This window comes from Giraffa tippelskirchi, chromosome 10 (assembly GCF_054371585.1).
Source record: "Giraffa tippelskirchi isolate mGirTip1 chromosome 10, T2T-mGirTip1v1.2.pri, whole genome shotgun sequence".
NCBI classification, from domain to species: domain Eukaryota; kingdom Metazoa; phylum Chordata; class Mammalia; order Artiodactyla; family Giraffidae; genus Giraffa; species Giraffa tippelskirchi.
Window position 1 is genome coordinate 147,502,498 of NC_137284.1, and position 21,855 is coordinate 147,524,352.

The following is a 21,855-nucleotide window of genomic DNA, read 5'->3' on the forward strand; positions in this document are numbered from 1 at the left end:
GCTTGAATTTGCTTTTTGTCTGACATCATTTCTACAGTCAAAAAAATTTAAACAAACAGCAAGTAATAAGTCATTAGCAAAAAAAAACATAAAGTGAGAAATGCACATTAAAATGATATATAACATAACCACATTTATTTGGAATGCATTCCAGTATCAAATGGCAAATTTCAATAATGCAAAAATCACAATTACTTTTGCACCAAACTATACATACATCATGTAATTTTGCCTAGTTTTTTTCAAATATGCCTGGTTACTTATGACAATGTACTACTGCTTTCTGTCCTTGAAAAATTTCTGTTGGTAATTCCCTCAGAGTGAAAAAGACTCTGCCCTACAGATGATTTGCCTTTCCTTCTGCCAAACCTTGGGAGTACCACCAGTCGGACACAAGAGCCATGATAAAAGGGGACCTGGATCACCCCAGCAGGACAAATGTAACTGTCAATCAGTGTGCAGGCTAAAACTATGGTCAAGACTTGAACAGTTTATTTTAATTAATTTCCTTTTTCTTGCCCTGCTCCAATCAACCCTACAACTCCCTTGATATTGGAATAGGTAAACAGTTGTCTTTCACCTTTAACCTAATGATGAAATTACTGGAGTACCATCCTCAATGGAGTCGTTCTTCTTTTTGATGGTCACCTTGGATGAACTCTAGGTCTTGACTTCTGTCCTCTTCACCCCCATGACGTCCACCAAAACCAAAGCCCAACTTCAAACAGACTGGCAAATGCCCCTAGGGCAAAAGCTACTTCATCACCTTCTTTTTTCTTTGGGTTTTTGCTTTTGGTCTGGCAAGTCTGTATTGGGCTTCTCAGGTGGCACTGTGGTAAACAATCTACTTGCCAATGCAGGAGACACGGGTTTGATCCCTGGGTTGGGAAGATCTCCCGGAGTAGGAAATGGGAACCTGCTCCAGTATTCGTGCCTGGAAAATTCCATGGACAGAGCAGCCAGGTGGGCTACAGTCCACAGGGTTACAAAGAGTCAGACATAACTGAGTGACTGTGCACACACACACAATGCTCCATTATCTTTTCAGCTCTTCATTAAGATCTTTTAAAATAATGTTTCAAAGATTTTTAGTTGTCTTCATCAAAAGTTTGTCTGAATAACCCAATCTACCATTACTGAAAACAAATCTATTTCCGCACTTTATGACAACTATTTTGTACTGCTTCTTGAAATTTAGAGATAAACTACATAAGCACAATTTAAAAAGTCAATATAATACCCTAACTGTACTTTCAATCAGATGAAAGAAATTAAGTTATAATAAAATATTAATTTCAAAATGTGAAAGCAATTACTGTAATAAACAACATAACAAGGCCATCAGGTGCTTGCATCTGTATGCAGAATCACTGTGACTGTGGTGGTTACAACTGCAGACTGAGGAGAAGAGTATCTGAGTCACCAATACTATACAAGTGGCACTGCCATAATTTATGTGATTTTCCAAAGTGGTAAAGAACTCTTGATAAAGGTCTGATTGAAAACTTTTGATGTTTCTCCAATATATGTGATAAATTCCTGAAACTTCTAGTGTACTCTATGAAAATAATGACTCATATGTAAAACAAAGTTAGTTTCTAAGCTCAGATCATTACGATCACTTTTTTCCCCTACCTCAAAGTCTAGCAACCCATTCTAGATTATCTGAACAATTTTAAAATATACAGACTGTCCTGAACGCTGTGGGAAGGCTGACTTTCCCGGTCCTTGCTCACTGAATGCTAGTAAGTGCCCTGTTCCCCCACCTTGCTAAAAAGCAAAACACCTTCAAGTATTCAGAACCTTTCCTCTAGGGAAGAACTGCCTACACGCAGACCCTCTGGCTGTAGAAGACACAGGGATGCAACACCAAGCGTTTCTTCATGGAAGGAACTGCTGCCCCGCTGTGAGTCTAGTCAGCAGACAGCCTCCAAATGTCCCCTCCTCCAAGGTCCACCTCAACTGCTGCCAGGATTAGAGACCAAACAAAGGCCCAGCCATCTTGGCTTAAATATGGGTCTCTCTGATAGGCAATCTCTCACTCCAGAGCTCTACGCTGATAGGTAAAGGTTTTCTGAGGCTTATATCACAATACTTTGATGAGAGAACTTTTTTCTCTGCTCAGTCCCACACAGTGCCTCTTCCTCTTGCAGGTATTGATTTCTAATAAAATCTTGCACTGCAAAAAATGTCTCAGTATCTGTTTTCAAAGAACCCAACAGCCAACTGTGGCCTAGTGTAACACCTGACTACCAAGTCTTTCTATAAACATTTTTTGTTGTTTGACCTCTTTCCATCTTGATTCTACCCTACAGACACTCACCAATTCAATCACCCTGGAATATAACTTTTATAATTTTTTATTTTAAATCTCCAGTTTCATCCCACTGCATATAATATAAAGTTAAAAATTTTTTTCAGTCAATCATTATTTTCTACAATCCAGTGGCATCTAATTTAGCCACATTTTACTTCATACAATTCACTTACCTACAGACTATTCTGTTCTTTAAAAAAAACTACCTTACGAATTTCCAACTCCAATTCTTTTCGAATTCTATTTCCACTGCCTATTACAGTCCTTTTCCTTCCTTCTACTTGCCTAGGTTAAACATTAACTTCCATCAAGACCTTATGAAGCGACTTAGCAGCAGCAGCATAGGCTAATAAGGTCTGCACAACCCTTGACAATTTCATTGAAGTATAGCTGTGTTACTTTCAAGGATACAACAAAGTGATTTGGTTATGTATACATATATATATACACTTCTCCAGATTCTTTTCCATTATAGGTTATTACAAGATATTGAATATGGTTCCCTGTGCTGTACAGCAGGTCCTTGCTTACCTATTTCATATACAATAGTGTGTATCTATTAATCTCAAACTCCTCCCTCCCCCCCTCTCTCTTTTTCCCTTTGGTAACCAGAAGTTTGTTTTCTATGTCTGTGAGTCTATCTTCTAAATAAGTGAATCTTGACTTTTAAAAGGTCTAGAACTGACCAAGGTAGCCATAGCCAAGTGTTGACTATTTAAATTTGAATTAAATGAAAATTTGAAAGCCAGTACTTGGTCTTACTATACATATTCTGAGTACACAATAGCCACATGTGGACATATTGGGCATGAGGGAACATTTTGATCATGACAGCTATCTTGACTGAACAATGCTGGTCTAGAGGGAGTAGACACATAACAACAAAAAGCCAGTAACACAATACAGTAAGTAAAATGATACTGATATACTTCAGGAGGCTACAAAAGCACAAAGTAGAAGCACCTAACTAGGTCTTGGAAAGGGGATAAGGAAGGCTTCCAACAATAAGTGAACCAAGTTTGAAAGGTTTGGCGGATGGGTTTAGGAGGGGGAATCTGTATTTCAGGCAGCAGGAAAAGCACAAGTGAAGACAGGTCAAATTTGGAGGGTTCTTAAAATAAAGTAACAGGATAGCAATTGCTTCACTGTACAGTATAAAAGTTTGGCCTTGGAGTACAGAATGAAGCAGGGCAAAGGCTAATAGAGTTTTGCCAAGAGAATGCACTGGTAATAGCAAACACCCTATTCCAACAACACAAGAGAAGACTCTACACGTGGACATCACCAGATGGTCAACACCGAAATCAGATTGATTATATTCTTTGAAGCCAAAGATGGAGAAGCTCTATACAGTCAGCAAAAACAAGACCAGGAGCAGACTGTGGCTCAGATCATGAACTGCTTATTGCCAAATTCAGACTTAAATTGAAGAAAGTAGGGAAAACCACTAGACCATTCAGGTATGACCTAGATCAAATCCCTTATGAGTATACCGTGGAAGTGACAAATAGATTTAAGGGTCTAGACCTGATAGACAGAGTGCCTGATGAACTATGGACAGAGGTTCGTGACATTGTACAGGAGACAGGGATCAAGAAAATCCCCATGGAGAAGAAATGCAAAAAAGCAAAATGGCTGTCTGAGGAGGCCTTACAGATAGCTGGGAAGAGAAGAGAAGCGAAAAGGAAAGATATTCCCATCTGAATGCAGAGTTCCAAAGAATAGCAAGGAGAGATAAGAAAGCCTTCCTCAGCGATCAGTGCAAAGAAATAGAGGAAAACAACAGATTGGGAAAGACTAGAGATCTCTTCAAGAAAATTAGAGATACCTAAGGAACATTTCATGCAAAGATGGGCTCGATAAAGGATAGAAATGGTATGGACCTAACAGAAGCAGAAGATATTAAGAAGAGGTGGCAAGAATACACAGAAGAACTGTACAAAAAAGATCTTCACGACCCAGATAATCACGATGGTGTGATCACTCACCTAGAGCCAGACATCCTGGAATGTGAAGTCAAGTGGGCCTTAGGAAGCATCACTACGAACAAAGCTAGTGGAGCTGATGGAATTCCAGTTGAGCTATTTCAAATCCTCAAAGGTGATGCTGTGAAAGTGCTGCACTCGATATGCCAGCAAATTTGGAAAACTCAGCAGTGGCCATAGGACTGGAAGAGTTCAGTCTTCGTTCCAATCCCAAAGAAAGGCAATGCCAAAGAATGCTCAAACTACCGCACAATTGCACTCATCTCACATGCTAGTAAAGTCATGCTCAAAATTCTCCAAGCCAGGCTTCAACAATACGTGAACCGTGAACTTCCAGATGTTCAAGCTGGTTTTAGAAAAGGCAGAGGAACCAGAGATCAAATTGCCAACATCCTATGGATCATCGAAAAAGCAAGAGAGTACCAGAAAAACATCTATTTCTGCTTTATTGACTATGCCAAAGCCTTTGACTGTGTGGATCACAACAAACTGTGGAAAATTCTGAAAGAGATGGGAATACCAGACCATCTGACCTGTCTCTTGAGAAACCTGTATGCAGGTCAGGAAGCAACAGTTCGAACTGGACATGGAACAACAGACTGGTTCCAAATAGGAAAAGGAGTATGTCAAGGCTGTATATTGTCACCCTGCTTATTTAACTTATATGCAGAGTACATCATGAGAAACGCTGGGCTGGAAGAAACACAAGCTGGAATCAAGATTGCCGGGAGAAATATCAATAACCTCAGATATGCGGATGACATCACCCTTACGGCAGAAAGTGAAGAAGAACTGAAGAGCCTCTTGATGAAGGTGAAAGAGGAGAGTGAAAAAGTTGGCTTAAAAGCTCAATGTTCGGAAAACTAAGATCATGGCATCCGGTCCCATCACTTCATGGGAAATAGATGGGGAAACAGTGGAAACAGTGTCAGACTTTATTTTTTTGGGCTCCAAAATCACTGCTGATGGTGATTGCAGCCATGAAATTAAAAGACGCTTACTCCTTGGAAGGAAGTTTATGGCCAACCTAGATAGCACATTTAAAAGCAGAGACATTACTTTGCCAACAAAAGTCCGTCTAGTCAAGGCTATGGTTTTTCCAGTGGTCATGTATGGATGTGAGAGTTGGACGGTGAAGAAAGCTGAGTGCCGAAGAATTGATGCTTTTGAACTGTGGTGTTGGAGAAGACTCTTGAGAGTCCCTTGGACTGCAAGGAGATCCAATCAATCCATCCTAAAAGAGATCAATCCTGGGTGTTCATTGGAATGTCTGATGTTGAAGCTGAAACTCCAATACTTTGGGCACCTCATGCAAAGGGTTGACTCATTGGAAAAGACCCTAATGCTGGGTAGGATTGGGGGCGGGAGGAGAAGGGGACGACAGAGGATGAGATGGTTGGATGGCATCACCGACTCGATGGACATGGGTTTGGGTAAACTCCGGGAATTGGTGATGGACAGAGAGGCCTGGCGTGCTGCAATTCATGGGGTTGGAAAGAGTCGGACACGACTGAGCGACTGAACTGAACAGTATAAAAATTAGGCTGCAATAGCTGGGATGCTATTCCAGAAAGAAAAAACAATATTCAAAAATTTTTCAATAAATAATTACTTTTAGAAAGAAAATTAGTAACCAGATCTCTCCAAATTTAGCTTTCCTAGCAGGATAATGGCAGATACTTCATGAAGAAGTAATAATTCATGTTCTATTTCCCAATGATTCTATGTTTGTGAGTCAAAATGAGAATGACTCATATCAATTATTAAATTGCCTTGGCAAGTTACATTGAACTTTGATCTAGGACAAGTTAGGAGGCCCACAATGCTGTCTGGACAACAGCAAGTAAAATACTAAGTAAAATAACCTAATGAACTGAACTGAACATAGTCACACAGTCGTGTTCGACTCTGTGTGATCCCATGAACTGTAGCCTGCAAGGGTCCTCTGTTCATGGAGTTCTCCAGGCAAGAGTACTAGAGTGGGTTGCCATTTCCTTCTCCAGGGAAATAACCTGATATTGTCTATCAATTTCACTATTCCTAGTCTATTTACTCTCACACACTTCTAACAACCTCTAACATCTTTACCTTTCTCCTTAAAACACCACATCCCCAAAACACCAAAACACCAAGGTATCTTAGCTGATAACCTTCAGTCTGTCTTCACTGGGAAAAAATGAGGCAACTGGAAGACAACACGTACAGATTCCCAGCATCATATCTATCTACCTATCAGCACTGCTACTCTACATACTCTGCCCTACCACTTATCATCAAAGACAAAGTCTCTGATGCTTCGTCTCAGTAGACTGCTCCTACTGGGAGCCAGTCCATCCACTTGTACACAAAATTCCTTTCCCTTTGGCCTGTTCAGACATTGCTCCAGCAATTCTTCCGTCTCTCTTGAAATCACTAATGTTTTACACCATAATGGTTCATTCTTTCATTATATGCCCTTACCTTTTTACCATTAAAAAAAAAAATCTCATGACCACAACTCCTTCACTAGCTATGGTCCCATTTCTCTTTTCCCTTGGCAGGAAAAGTCTTCACTATCTTCATGTCCCATCCTATTCTCTCTTAAACTCACTCAATCAGAGTATCTCCCTCAGCATCTTCGTATATAAATCATCAATACCATCCATACCTTAACTCGAGTGGAAAATCCTTAGTCTTTATCTTACTTAACATAGCAGCATACACAAATGACCACTCTCTGTTAATAAACTTTCTTCATTTAATTTTCTACCTCACTGGTTGCTCCTCAAGTTCCTCCTCTTTTCTCCAACCTTGGAGCTCTTCTTTTGCCTATCTATGCTCATTCCCTTGATGACCATATCGATCTCACAGCTTTAAAAACCACCTAATATACAAACGGGCTTCCCTGGTGGCTCAAAGGCAAAGACTCCACCTGCAAGGCAGGGGACGTGGGTTTGATCCTTGTGTTAGGAAGATCCTCAGGAGAAGGAAACGGCAACCCACTCCAGTATTCTTGCTTAGAAAATCCCATGGAGAGAGAAACCTGGGAGGCTGCAGTCCATGGGACTGCAAAAGAGTTGGACATGACTTAGCAACTAAACAACAATAGATATACACACAGCTCAGTATCAAAAAAAAAAAAAAAAAAAAGGCAACACAATCAAAAATGAGAAAACCTAAATAGATATTTCTCCAAAGAAGACATACAGATGTCCAACAAACACTGTGGACAGAAGTTTGTAACACTGTACAGGAGGCAGTGACCAAAACCATCCCAAAGAAAAAGAAATGCAAGAAGGCAAAGTGGTTGCCTGAGGAGACCTTACAAATAGCTGAAAAAATTAAGAGAAGACAAAGGCAAGGGAGAAAGGGAAAGATATATCCAACTAAATGCCGAGTTCCAGAAACTAGCAAGGAGAGAAAAGAAGGGCTTCTAAAGTGAATGGTGCAAAGAATTAGGAGAAAACAATAGAATGGGAAAGACTAGAGATCACTTCAACAAAATTGGAGATACCAAAGGAATATTTCATGCAAAGATGGACACAATAAAGGACAGAAACAGTATGAACCTAACAAAAGCAGAAGAGATTAAAAAGAGGTGGCAAGAATACCTAGAACAACTATACAAAAAAGGTCTGGTTATTATCCAGATAACCACAATGGTGCTGTCACTTACCTAGAGCTGGACATTCTGAAATATGAAGTCAAGTGGGCCTTAGGAAGCATTACTATGATTAGTGGAGGGGATGGAATTTCAGCTAGTCAAAATCCTAAAAAATGATGCTGTTAAAGGGCTGCACTCAATATGTCAGCAAATTTGGAAAACTCAGCAGTGGCCACAGGACAGGAAAAGGTCAGTTCTCATTCCAATCCCAGAGAAAGGTAATGCCAAAGAATATTCCAACTACCATACAACTGCGCTCATTTCACATGCTAGCGAGGAAATGGTCAAAATCCTTCAAGCTAGGCTTCAGCAGTACGTGAAATAAGAACTTCCAGATGTACCAGTTGGATTTTGCAAAGGCAGAGGAACCAGAGATCAAATTGCCAACATTTGCTGGATCATAGAGAAAGCAAGGGAATTCCAGAAAAACATCTACTTCTGCTTCACTGACTATGATAAAACCTTTGTGTGGATCACAACAAACTGTGGAAAATTCTTAAAGAGATGCGAATACCAGACCACCTGACCTGTCTTCTGAGAAACCTGTTGCAGGTCAACAAGAAATGGTTAGAACCAGATATAGAACAACAGACTGGTTCAAAATTGGGAAAGGAGTACATCAAGGCTGTATATTGTCACCTTGCTTACTTAACTTCTATGCAGAGTACATCATGGGAAATGCCGGGCTGATGAAACATAAGCTGGAATCAAGATTGTCAGGAGAAATATCAAGAACCTCGGCCATGCAGATGATACCACTCTAACAGCAGAAACTGAAGAGGAATTAAACAGCCTCTTGATGAAAGTGAAAGAGGAGAGTGAAAAAGCTGACTGGAAACTCAGCATTCTAAAAACTAAGATAATGGTATCTGGTCCCATCATTTCATGGCAAACAGATGGGGAAAAAGTGGAAACAGTGGCAGATTTTATTTTCCTGGGATCCAAAATCACTGCAGATGGTGACTGAAGCCATGAAATTAAAAGACGCTTGCTCCCTGGAAGAAAAGTTATGACCAACCTAGACAGCATATTAAAGAGCAGAGACATTACCCTGCTGACAAAGGTCCGTCTAATCAGAGCTATGGTTTTTCCAGTAGTCATGTATGGGTATGAGAGTTGGACCACAAAGAAGGCTAAGCGCTGAAGAATTGATGCTTTTGAAAGGTGGTGTTGGAGAAGACTCTTGAGAGTTCCTTGGACAGCATGGAGATCAAACTAGTCAATCCTAAAGGAAATCAACTCTGAATATTCATTGGAAAGACTGATTCTGAAGCTGAAGCGCCAATACTTTGGCCACGTGATGCAAAGAGCTGGCTCACTGGAAAAGACCCTGATGCTGGGAAAGATTGAGGGCAGGAGGAAAAAGGGGGCAACAGAGCATGAGATGGTTGGATGGTATTACAGACTCCACGGACATGAGTTTAAGCAAACTCCAGGAGATGGGAAACATCAGGGAATCCTGATGTGCTGGAGTCCATGGGGTTGCAAAGAGTCGGACACAACTTAGCGACTGAACAACGAAGAACAAATGAGAACCTATTGTACAGCACAGGGAACTCTATTCAGTGCTCTGTGGTGACCTAAACGGGAAGGAAATCTAAAAAAGAGTGAATATATATAAACACATAACTGATTCACTTTGCTGCACAGCAGAAACTAACACAACACTGTAAAGCAACTATAAGTGAGTAAGTTAGTCACTCAGTCGTGTCTGATTCTTTGCGATTCCACGGACTATAGCCTGCCAGGCTCCTCTGTCCATGGGATTCTCCAGGCAAGAATACTGGAGTGGGTTACCATTCCCTTCTCCAAGGGATCTTCCCAACCCAGGGACCGAGCTTAGGTCTCCTGCATTGCAGGCAGATTCTTTACCATCCAAGCCACTAAGGAAGCCCCCAATAAAAATTAAAAGAGAAAATAAAACTAATTTGATGTAAGAGAAAATTTTTAAATGTAATTTAGTGAACACTGGAATGGATTCTCTGGCTGAATGGTGAAGTGGGTTAGTCATGGAGGGAAATATCTTGATTAAAAAAAAACATCAGATATAAAGTGAAAATAAGATTTGTGGAATAATAAAGCTCCTAGGATGAATAAGTGGTGACACTGACTCTAAAAAAACAAAAAGAAAAACACCTAAATGCCCAGATTTAAAGTTAGCTGTTATAACAAATACATCTTAAAGGTATAAGGACTCAAACTCATTAAATTTATTTCTTTTTCATCTAATAGTACTAGGTGGCTAAACAGGTTGGCAAGATGGTTCTTATCTAGACTGGTGGACAATGTACTATTTACAACAGATGGCTTCCAACTTTCCTTAAAGATCACCTCTGTTCCAGCAGGCTAGAAGCGAAAAACCAGAAGGAAGATGATGGTATGGCCTAGACCTAGAATGTGTGCACATCACTTGTGCTCATATTACATTAGCCTGAACTTAATCACATGATCACACCTAACTACAAGGGAGAATTGTCTAGCTTTATATTCAAAGAAAATAAGATACAGATATGGTGAACAGTCTCTGCCACTGGACCTCACTCTCAAATTCCAGACTCATGTACCAACTGCTTACTCAACATTTTGGACATCTAATAGGTATTTCAAACTTACCATCCTCAAAACTGAATTCTTAATCTGTACCCTCCCCTTTCCCATGACACCTCTCTTTCCTGCACATCTCACATTCAATCTATCAACAAATTCTGTCAGCTCTACTTTCAAAATGTCCAAAATCTGACCACTTCCCAAGACCTCTTCTGCTACCAATCTGGTAAGCCACTGCCTTAGAGGACTGGACGAGGCCCCTCCCTGGCTCCCTTGCGTCTATCCTGGCCCTTTACAACCTATCGCCCCCATAGCCATCAGAACATTCCTATTTCCACAAAAGTCAGATCACAGCTGCTACGTATTTCACTTAAAGTCAAACTCCTCACACGGCCCGTGGTCATGCTCCCACTGCTGCTTCAACACCTCTTAGATTTCATCCTACTATTCACCTCCCTTCCTCAAGGCACTGCAGCACCTCTGGCACCCTTGCTGTTTTTGAGTAGGCAAGGTACATTCCTGGCTCAGAACCTTTGATCTTGGTTCTTCTGATATGTTTTTCTCTGCTCTCCTAAAATCTTTGCTCCAATATCACCCTTTTCAGACAAGGTCCTACCCACATCTATTTTAAATAGCTACCTAACCCCCAAACTTTACCTGCTCTTTCATTTTTCCATAGTACTTACTACCTTCAAACACACTATAAAATTTTCTTTTTATGTGTGTGTTTGTTTCTCTCTCTCATACACACATACACCCCTACACCAGAATGTAAGCTAGATAAGGAGAGATCTTTGCATTGTTTTGGCTTTAAATGTACTAAGCAGCTAGACTACTACTTGGCACAGTAGAAATTCAAATATTTATTGAATATATAAATACCTATTGTCCTGTGAAATGACTCAATACAAAATTTATCAATGTAGTTTTGGAAGGATGATAAGGCAAATGGTGGACAATAGCTTTAAAAATGCCAAAACACAAGTCCTAATGGTAACCATTTTTCCTATAAAGCCATGAGATACAGTCTTTCTACTATCATAAAGAGAAGATACCTCATTCCTATGAAATGTTTACCCAAAATACCAATATGCTGCCACTTTAAATTTCTTTAATTCAATAGTGGTTTAAAGATAACACTAATAGAATGTTGGCAACATTGAAACCATTCTACTGGGTCAATCATCAGTCCTACATTAAGAACTAACCAAAAGTTTTTGACAACTAGAGCCCTGTACTAAAAGTATGTCATTGGACAGTCTTTAAAAACGCCAGAAAGATTTCTGAAAGCAAAATTTCGCATATATTTATCTTTGTCCCCAAAATTGGCAGAAAAATAACACAACTATAATTCTGTGAAGACTTGTACGTATTCTCACGCTACCCCTGTTACCCACTTACAAGTTCAGTGCATAGCATGAGGAAGGGCAGGACAAGGATCAAGAATTGCCAGTGAAAACCAAGCAGCGTATGAATGGCTATGACACTGAATAGTTATGACTTCATGATATTCTCTCAAGTACCCATTCATGATAACCAATAACTAAAAGTTTGATTCCTAAATACATAGAGCAACTGAAGTGCCAAATTCAGTAGTAGAAAAATCACCTGCAATAAACTTACCAAAACGTTATACTGCACTAAATCTTTATGCATATTGAAACTTTAAGATTGTGTAATTTACTGTTAATGTGAGAAGACATGCAGAAAGAATATATGGGTAAAACATTTCAAATTTTAGGAACAAGCATGTAAAAACTAAGATGAAATGAACACTTTTAGTAGTTGTACAACAGGAATGCAAGGACTATACTAACTCATTAAGTCTTCTCTATCTGAAGTTCTCTGACACCTGTTGCTGTTCAGTCACTCAATCATGTCCAACTCTTTGGGACCCCATGAACTGCAGAATGTCCAGCTTCCGTGGCCCTCACTATCTCCCAGAGTTTGCTCAAGCTCTCTGACACTATTCTCATGGAAATTTAGTAATGTGATGTGTAAAAAATGAATTCTGAGTTATGTAGCAATAATTAACAATAGTTCTTTATCTTTTCATAGTAAAAGAAAAAAGTTAGAAAGGCAGTAATTGTTTGGAACTCATGGAAAAGGTAGGATTTTTTTTTTAATAATAAATGGAAATTAAATTACCTTCATACATTACCAGAAATTACGCTACTAAGAACTCTTTGAAAATAAAACTCTCAAATTAGTTACTGTTGGGGTTTTTCCCTTTATGCTTTGGAGAGATTTCTAGGTAGAGAGTATAAACTTTAAAACAGACAAAATGGGATTAGACCCAATGTGGGGAAAAAAAAAATAGAAGTTCTAATAACTATTTACAATATCACTGCTGGAGCTAGTAAACTCCTTTAATAAAGCACATCTATAAATACAAACAGAAATTTACTTTGCAAAATAAGTGCTGTAATGCAGCAAATACAGTATAAAAATCTTAGGTCAACAGAAGAATAACCCCCAAGCAGTATTTAAACTGTTTCAAATAGTCAAAGATAAGTGACTAATTCAAAGCATCCTAAAATTTAAGGTAAGCCATTCTGGAAATAAAGTCAAATTTTTCTGGTGTTATTACGTTAAAGGTTACATATTTAGTGAAAGAAAAATATAAAACAAAAGCAGAGTATTTCTCAATTTAAACACAAGGCATCTTTTTACAATAAGGAGATGCATACTTTTTTAAAACACACTGATTTTGGAACAACAGTTGAAAATAGTCTCCAAAAATGTTGTGGTTCTCTCTCCCTGTAAGTGCCATTTCAAAATTTGCAAAGTAGCCAGATGCAATTAGAATAATACTACTTACAACATGAACAGAAGCCTGAATAGCATCTATCCTCCCAACTGTCATATGACCCTGTACCAAGTCAGGTATTCCAAGACTTTCGCTGATAAGTTTAAGTCGTAAGTTTTCCTTCCTTAACAAGGAAACAAACAAACAAACAAACAAAAATATCAGGTAATGTATTCAAAATTCTTAAGTAAAATCATGACTAGAACTATCATTTTACATTGCAGGGAAGCCCTTCAGGCTATGGAATAAAAAGCTATCACCACTGTAATTTAAAACAAGGTAATAGGTCCTATGGGTCCCAATGAAAAAGGCAGAAATATGACCAACCACCACCATATGCTTATCCTTAGTAAAAACAATTTAATGATGACTCTAAGAGTAATAAAGGTGCTAATTCTGGAACATCACAGAACATGACATAGATTTCAAATAGAAAAACTCACAGTGAAGACGGAGAATAACATAGCTAGTATTATAGACTAGTAATTCCTACCACTTGATTCACATTTTCCATAACTTTTTTGGTGAATAAACAACCTAACATATTCACTTTCACCCATACATATCTTGATTTAGAGTTAATATTTTTGAAATGTACGTTAAAAAAAAAAAAGGACACTGTTGGCCTTCTGGTGCCACCTACTAGAATATCTTCTTCATTTCTTATGAAGTTAATTTTGGATGAAACATGTTTTCTGTATCTGCCACTTTTCACAACCGCTCCACCAAATACATCAAGGAAGGGATGTGTTAACTATAGACTACAGTGAGTTTAAACTTTTCCTGGCTAGAAGACACCTTCGAGAACTGGGAGAAAATTACAAACCCTGTCCTGTCAAAAAATACAATAGCACAAAAGAATTTTAAAAATCAAATTTTAAAGGTCTAAAAATCCTACAAACTGAATCTACTTAATTTTAAGACTGAACTATAAAGCTACAGTAATCAAGACAGTGTGGTACCAGGCAAAGAGGAGACATACAGGTCAATAAAACAGAGTATAAAACTCAAACACAATCAACTGATTTAAATGCAGGTGCCAAGGTAATTCAACAGAAAAAGGTTAGTCTCTTCAAGAAAGGTGAAACAACTGGACATCCATATGAAAACGAATGACCAAACCTTAACCCGTACTTCACAATATATAGAAAAACTAACTCCAAAAGGATCACAGACCAAAATATAAAAGCTAAAACTGTAAAACTTATAGGAGAAAACATGGGAGAAAATTTTATGGCTTTAAGTTGGGCAAAATATACTGGGTAGCACACAGAATGCATGAAACATAAAAGAAAAATTTGACAAATTTGATTTCATCAAAACAAAATTTCTACTCTTCAAAGAACATTTAGGAAAATGAAAAGACAAGCCATAGACTGGGAGGCATGTACACAACACATGTCTGATACAAAGAACTTGTATCCAGGTTATGTGCACAACATTCTTACAACTCCATAATAAGAAGGTAAATACTGAATAAAAAGATTTGAATGGCTACTTTACCAAAGAAAATATATGACTAAGTGAATGAGAAATAGATTTAAGGAACTAGAGCTGATAGACAAAGTGCCTGATGAACTATGGTTGGAGGTTTGTGACAATGTACAGAATAACGGGATCAAGAACATCCCCAAGAAAAAGAAATGCAAAAAAGCAAAATGGCTGTCTGAGGAGGCCTTACAAATAGCTGTGAAAAGAAGAGAAGCAAAAAGCAAAGGAGAAAAGGAAAGATTTACCCATTTGAATACAGAGTTCCAAAGAATAGCAAGGAGAGATAAGAAAGCCTTCCTCAGTGATGAGTGCAAAGAAATAGAGGAAAAGAATAGAATGGGAAAGACTAGAGATCTCTTCAAGAAAATTAGAGATACCAAGGGAACATTTCACGCAAACATGGGCCCAAAAAGGACAGAAATTGTATGGACTTAACAGAAGCAGAAGATATTAAGAAGAGGTGGCAAGAATACACTGAAGAACTATACAAAAAAGATCTTCACGACCCAGATAATCACAATGGTGGGATCACTCACTAGAGCCAGACATCCTGGAATGGGAAGTCAAGTGGGTCTTAGGAAGCATCACTATGAACAAAGCTAGTGGAGGTGATGGAATTCCAGTTGAGCTATTTCAAATCCAAAAAGATGATGCTGTGAAAGTGCTGCACTCAATATGCCAGCAAATTTGGAAAACTCAGCAGTGGCCACAGGACTGGAAAAGGTCAGTTTTCATTCCAATCCCAAAAAAAGGCAATGCCAAAGAATGCTCAAACTACTGCACAATTGCACTCATCTCACTCGCTAGGAAAGTAATGCTCAAAATTCTCCAAGCCAGGCTTCAGCAATACGTGAACCGTGAACTTCCAGATGTTCAAGCTGGATTTAGAAAAGGCAGGGGAACCCAAGATCAAATTGCCAACATCCGTCATATCACAGAAAAAGCAAGGGAGTTCCAGAAAAACATCTACTTCTGCTTTATTGACTATCAAAGCCTTTGACTGTGCGGATCACAATAAACTGGAAAATTCTGAAAGAGATGGGAATACCAGACCACCTGACCTGCCTCTTGAGAGATCTGTATGCAGGTCAGGAAGCAACAGTTAGAACTGGACATAGAACAACAGACTGGTTCCTAATAGGAAAAAAAGAGTATGTCAAGGCTGTATATTGTCATCCTGCTTATTTAACTTATATGCAGAGTACATCATGAGAAACGCTGGGCTGGAGGAAGCGCAAGCTGGAATCAAGACTGCTGCTGCTGCTGCTAAGTCGCTTCAGTCGTGTCCGACTCTGTGTGACCCCATAGACGGCAGCCCACCAGGCTCCCCCGTCCCTGGGATTCTCCAGGCAAGAATACTGGAGTGGGTTGCCATTTCCTTCTCCAATGCATGAAAGTGAAACGTGAAAGTGAAGTCGCTCAGTCGTGTCCAACTCTTAGCGACCCCATGGACTGCAGCCTATAAGGCTCCTTCGTCCATGGGATTTTCCAGGCAAGAGTACTGGAGTGGGGTGCCATTGCCTTCTCCGGGAATCAAGACTGGCAGGAGAAATATCAATAACCTCAGATATGCAGATGACATCACCCTTATGGCAGAAAGTGAAGAAGAACTAAAGAGCCTCTTGATGAAAGTGAAAGAGGAGTGAAAAAGTTGGCTTAAAGCTCAACATTCAGAAGACTAAGATCAGGGCATCCGGTCCCATCACTTCACGGCAAATAGGGAAACAGTGGAAACAGTAGCAGACTTTATTTTGGGGGGCTCCAAAATCACTGCAGATGGTGACTGCAGTCATGAAATTAAAAGACGCTATTCCTTGGAAGAAAAGTTATGACCAACCTAGACAGCATATTAAAAAGCAGAGACATTACTTTGCCAAAAAAGGTCCGTCTAGTCAAGGCTATGATTTTTCAAGTAGTCATGTATGGGTGTGAGAATTGGACTATAAAGAAAGCTGGGTGCTGAAGAATTGATGCTTTTGAACTGTGGTGTTGGAGAAGACTCTTGAGAGTCCCTTGGACTGCAAGGAGATCCAACCAGTCCATCCTAAAAGAGATCAGTCCTGAATATTCACTGGAAGGACTGATGTTGAAGCTGAAACTCCAATACTTTGGCCACTTGATGCGAAGAGCTGACTCATCTGAAAAGACTCTGATGCTGGGAAAGATTGAGGGCAGGAGGAGAAGGGGATGACAGAGGATGAGATGGTTGGATAGCATCACCGACTCAATGTACATGAGTTTGAATAAACTTCAGGAGTTGGTGATGGACAGGGAGGCCTGGCGTGCTGCAGTCCATGGGGTCACAAAGAGTCAGACACGAATGAGTGATTGAACTGAACGGAACTAAGCATATAAACAGATGTCAAATATCATTAATCATTAGGAAAACGCAAATAAAAACCACAATGAGCTACTACTGCATACATATTAGAACTGCTAAAACTAACAAGACTAATAATCCAAGTGTCGACAAGGATAAAGTTTGGAACTCTCAATTCACTGTGAGTGGCAATTTAGAAAAGTTTGACAGTTTCCTATTAAATTAAATATACAGTACTACAGCTCTATAGTACTTGGAAAACCACAATCTTATGGCACATTTGTCCCCAAAGTGCTGTCAATAATTGCAGCTATATTACAAGAATAAAAATGATGTTACACAGCTTCCAAAAGATATAAAGTTAACTGAGTTCAGAGCAATTTTTATATTCTTTATCAAGGGCATTCCCAGAACCCAGAAAGAAATGTAATGTTACTGAGCACCACTTTGCCTCTATAAGCACAGTCCTGATATGAGGAGGAACAAGAATAACAGTTTTTTAAACCCAAGAGAAAACATGGAAACCAAAATAATCTCAGAGGATAGAGGGGAGAAAAAAATAACCGCTTAATGTTAGAGTAGAGGCTGTATGAAAGAGTTTCTTCTGACTACCGTGCTAATTATGCATGATAGCAAATTAGATTGGTAGACAAAAGAAAACTGAAAAATAAAAACCACTTCTCAGAACATGTCAATGCCTCCACCAAATATTTAAGGAAGGAATAGAAGAAATAAGGCTAGATTTTTGGTTCTTATCTACAACGTTATGACCATGCAAGCATTGTTTACAAAACAGAAAAGCTCCTCAACCGGCTCATCCATTTTGAATTCAGAAGCTGTATAACTATTGCTGATCCTGATTCTACAGAATAACCAATTCAGATGAACTAGACAAAGAGAATGAGTAAAAGGACTCAAAACAATTCAACTTCTGAGGAAGAAAAATTCAGTAAAAGCCACTGACTCTAAAGGTTTATCTGACAATCAAGGCAGAAATTTAGGAAGCACAGGAACATACTGAATTTCATAAAAGAGGAAGATGACACAAAATGTTCACTAAGTACCAGCTAAATTAATATCAAGATGTCAAGGGGAAAAATGCACTTTTGCATTTCTAAAGGAGAAAAAGAGCTTTATGGTTGGAGAAAAAAGAACATTAAATAAATGTCTCATTCTTCAACAAGTAAGCATCAGGTCTTAGAAAACGCTAACAAAGCAGTCTACAAATGCTATCAAAGCTCCCTCCCTTTCTTCCCCAGCACTCAAAGAGCGTAGGTTTCCATTTTTTATGACCTGATTGGCTCCCTCAACAGTAAAGCCAGAAACAGGAATCAAAATAAATCAGACTTCTCTCGCCTATAGTCTTAATAAAATTTGTCTAGCCTATTATCTAAATACAATTAAATCAAGTTGCTTTCAGGTTTTACTATATTCAAGGATTCGAGTACTCAGTTTCAAAGTTTCTTTCTTGTCCATTTACTGACTATCAATTCCTTTAAGGGTCAGCATACGTAAGTGACAGAGGTCAGAAAATTTCTAAATAAAAGAAGAGGTGAGTGGTGCCTAAAGGAGGGAGTTCATTAAATGATAAGAGAGAAAGACTACAGAAAGGGAATGCTAGAAACACCAAAGACACACAGTTATTTTATGGTTTTAACTAACAGGCATGTTTTGTCCACTTTGAAATGTATCTTAACAAGTTCATACAGCAATAGTCAGAATTGTAGAAACACAAAGTTTAGCAGGCCTACCACTTTTTAAAAGTATGATGCAATTCAACCTGGTTTGGCATGATTCATAAAAATGTATTTTAACACACCAAATCTCATTATAAAGGACATACTATCCCAGAATACTACCTAGTCAGTGCATTATTATAATTACACAGTTTAACCAAGGTTGGTGATAACAGATTTTGAAAACAATACAATTTTAATTGTAATGCAATTGTAAGAGGCTCCTTTCTACAAAAATACACCGTAAGAGGAATGGTTAATAAACATCATACCCTGGCATAACACTTTAAGAAAAAAAAAAAATTTTTATACCATATCGTCATAATGTCCCATACTATACCATATGGTCATAGAAAGAAAATAACATCAGGGAAATATAAATGGTCAGAAGTAAATGTTTAATGACAAAAGTAAAAGCACATTTATTTTATAAATATTTAATAAGCTCCTGTCATTTATCAGATTATTCTATTTTGAGCTTCTACAAAGTAATACTTACAAATACAGGATATGAAATTTGTTCACTTACCAACATAATTTTAAAAACTAAATCTACATTCTATGTTTAAGATGTCTGACAACAAAATTTTTTAAATTAAAAACAATATAAAAAATTGTTAAAATCACACATTAAATCTTTTATGATGCTGTTTAAAAATATTACAAAACCACATACATTATGCAAGCATAAAAAAATGTATGTATATACACTAAAATGTTTTATAGTAATTATATCTTAGTGGCAAGATTACAGGTAATTTTTCAAAATTTTTTGCACTTATGTGTTTCTAATTTTTCAATAATAAATGTGTTTTTCCTCTGAGAAACTTTTAAAAATCTGTACTTTACTGTCAAGTAAGGTAATTCTTTAGACACTTTTTTTCATTTCGTTCTATGCACTTGACAATCATAACATTATCTCCTAAAGTGCATATAAGGAAGACAGTTTAAAATATGACAGTAAGCCAACTTCAAATTTAAAATTATTTTTTGGAGGAATTTATTCTATCATCCATAACATTGATATTTATATTGAAAAGAGATTAGTTTTTAACCCTTTACTCTCCCCTCCCCCAGTCAAATACTCTTATAAGAAAATATGGAGGAAAAACTACTATTCATCACTAGCCGTAAAAACTTGGGTAGAGGAGGCAGGGGGAAACACTTCTACTGAAAATTAGTTAAGAGTATACTTTTGGTTTCAAGAGATAGTAATATCTTTTCCAATTATTACCAATTTAAACTTGAATTCATCTAGCCTAGAAGTTCTCAAGTATTGGCACATGAGAACTGCCCAGGAAGTGTGCCAAATACAGAAACTCATGGCCCTAGCTCTCACCTACTGAGTCAGAATCTTCAGAGTACAGCTCAAACAATCTGGGCCTTTCAAATAAAATAGCAGACATTGTACTTAACAAAAAATTTCTCTATATCACTGCAAACTGTTCTAATAATTTTGAAACAAAGTTTTCAATGAAAATAATGTTATAATCAGAATTACAATTTCATAGAAAGAGAAAGTGTCAGTTGCTCAGTCGGGTTTGACTCTGTGACCTAATGGACTGTAGCCTGCCAGCTTCTGTCCATGGAATTCTCCAAGCAAGAACACTGGAGTGGGTAGCCATTCCCTTCTCCAGGGGACCTTCCGGACCCAAGGATTGAACCCAGGTCTCCTGCATTGCACGCAGATTCTTTACCATCTGAGCCACCAGGGAAGCCCCATTAATCTTCCCATTCTTCTGGATGCAATTCAACAAAACCACACAAGAGGTATAAAGTAAAGCAAGCCTAGAAGCACCTGTGAGGAGTAAGACAAAGGCATATCCGATTCATGGAAAAAATAGACAGCAGATGTGACCCCAAGTATTTATCCATTAAAAACAATGTATTCTAAAAATAAATTTCCATGTCAACGGAACAAAGTTGTTTATAAATAAGAAGGAATGTGGAGGTGTGGGGAAGACAAGAGGAAGCCTCAGCAAGTTAAGTACCAAAAGCCAGGAAACAAAGCAGAATGAATGGCAACTGGGGACAAGGAAAACAGAATGAACTAGGAAATGGAAGAAGGGATGACCACTATCCTTAAAACCCAAGAAACTAGAGGAAATGAACAGATATTAAAGGAAACTGATCTGAGCAGAAATGCAAACAGAAAAGTAAGTGGGAAGTGGTGTAAAGGATACACACACACACACACACACACACACATATATATACATACACACATCACATATATCTATATAGATATTTATATGTTGGAAACAAAGTTCTCAACAAAAACAATGTTACAATCAGAAAATTACAATTCATAACCGATGCCTATTATTTTTTATAATATATATTTATAGATATATACAAATGAGAACTTAAGATGAGATCAAACGATACTACAGAACACATCTTGGGCACAAATGCAAGTGGTGTAAGAGAATGAAAAACAAATAGTACTGTGAACAAACTGATACTGAATACAACAAGCATATGGGATGAATCTCAAAGTAAAGATGATGATGCAGGAAAAAGAGAACTGCATAGACAGAAGAAAGAATGATACGTTATGAGAATTGGGCAATAAAATGTCAAGTGCTGTAGTACGAAGGAAAGAACTTTGAGCAGTCAATGGCGTTAAATCACATTATCTAATCAATAATTACAAAGCACAGTTATCATACCATACATTATCTCATTATTTGGAAAGCATAATAAAGTGTATTATTTTATGTAATACATTTTACATAATAAAAACAAAATGTAAAGAAAGTAATCTGACAAGGTGATAAGAGACTAAAATAAACAGTGGCTGAGAGATGGAAGGACTAAAGAAGAAAAAGTGAAAGAAAAAAAAGAGGACAGAAAAAGAAATCAATCACACCTATTTAAAAACCACAGGTAGGAATAAACAAAGAGGTGTGGATGTACAATGGATGATGGACTAAAAGGTGCCAGGAAAGCAAGTGAAATCTGACAGAATCTTGACAGCTTTAGGATTCATAAAGTAAGAAGTTCC

The 21,855-nt window shown here is 38.0% G+C and overlaps 1 protein-coding gene across 26 annotated transcripts in view; it reads right to left on the bottom strand.

The window, feature by feature from the left end:
• Positions 1 to 21,855, bottom strand: part of BRAF (B-Raf proto-oncogene, serine/threonine kinase) — a 180,857-nt gene that overhangs the window by 157,710 nt on the left and 1,292 nt on the right. For 6 of the 26 annotated variants that reach the window (XR_014066797.1, XM_081534329.1, XM_081534332.1 and 3 more), the window contains exon 2: positions 13,314 to 13,425. The exons of the other annotated variants lie outside the window; for them this stretch is intronic. Coding sequence is in view for 3 of the 6 variants with exons in the window: in XM_081534329.1 (XP_081390455.1) it covers positions 13,314 to 13,358 (45 nt within the window). In the remaining 3 variants the exon portion in view is untranslated. The remainder of the gene's footprint in view (positions 1 to 13,313; positions 13,426 to 21,855) is intronic. 26 annotated transcript variants of the gene reach the window in all.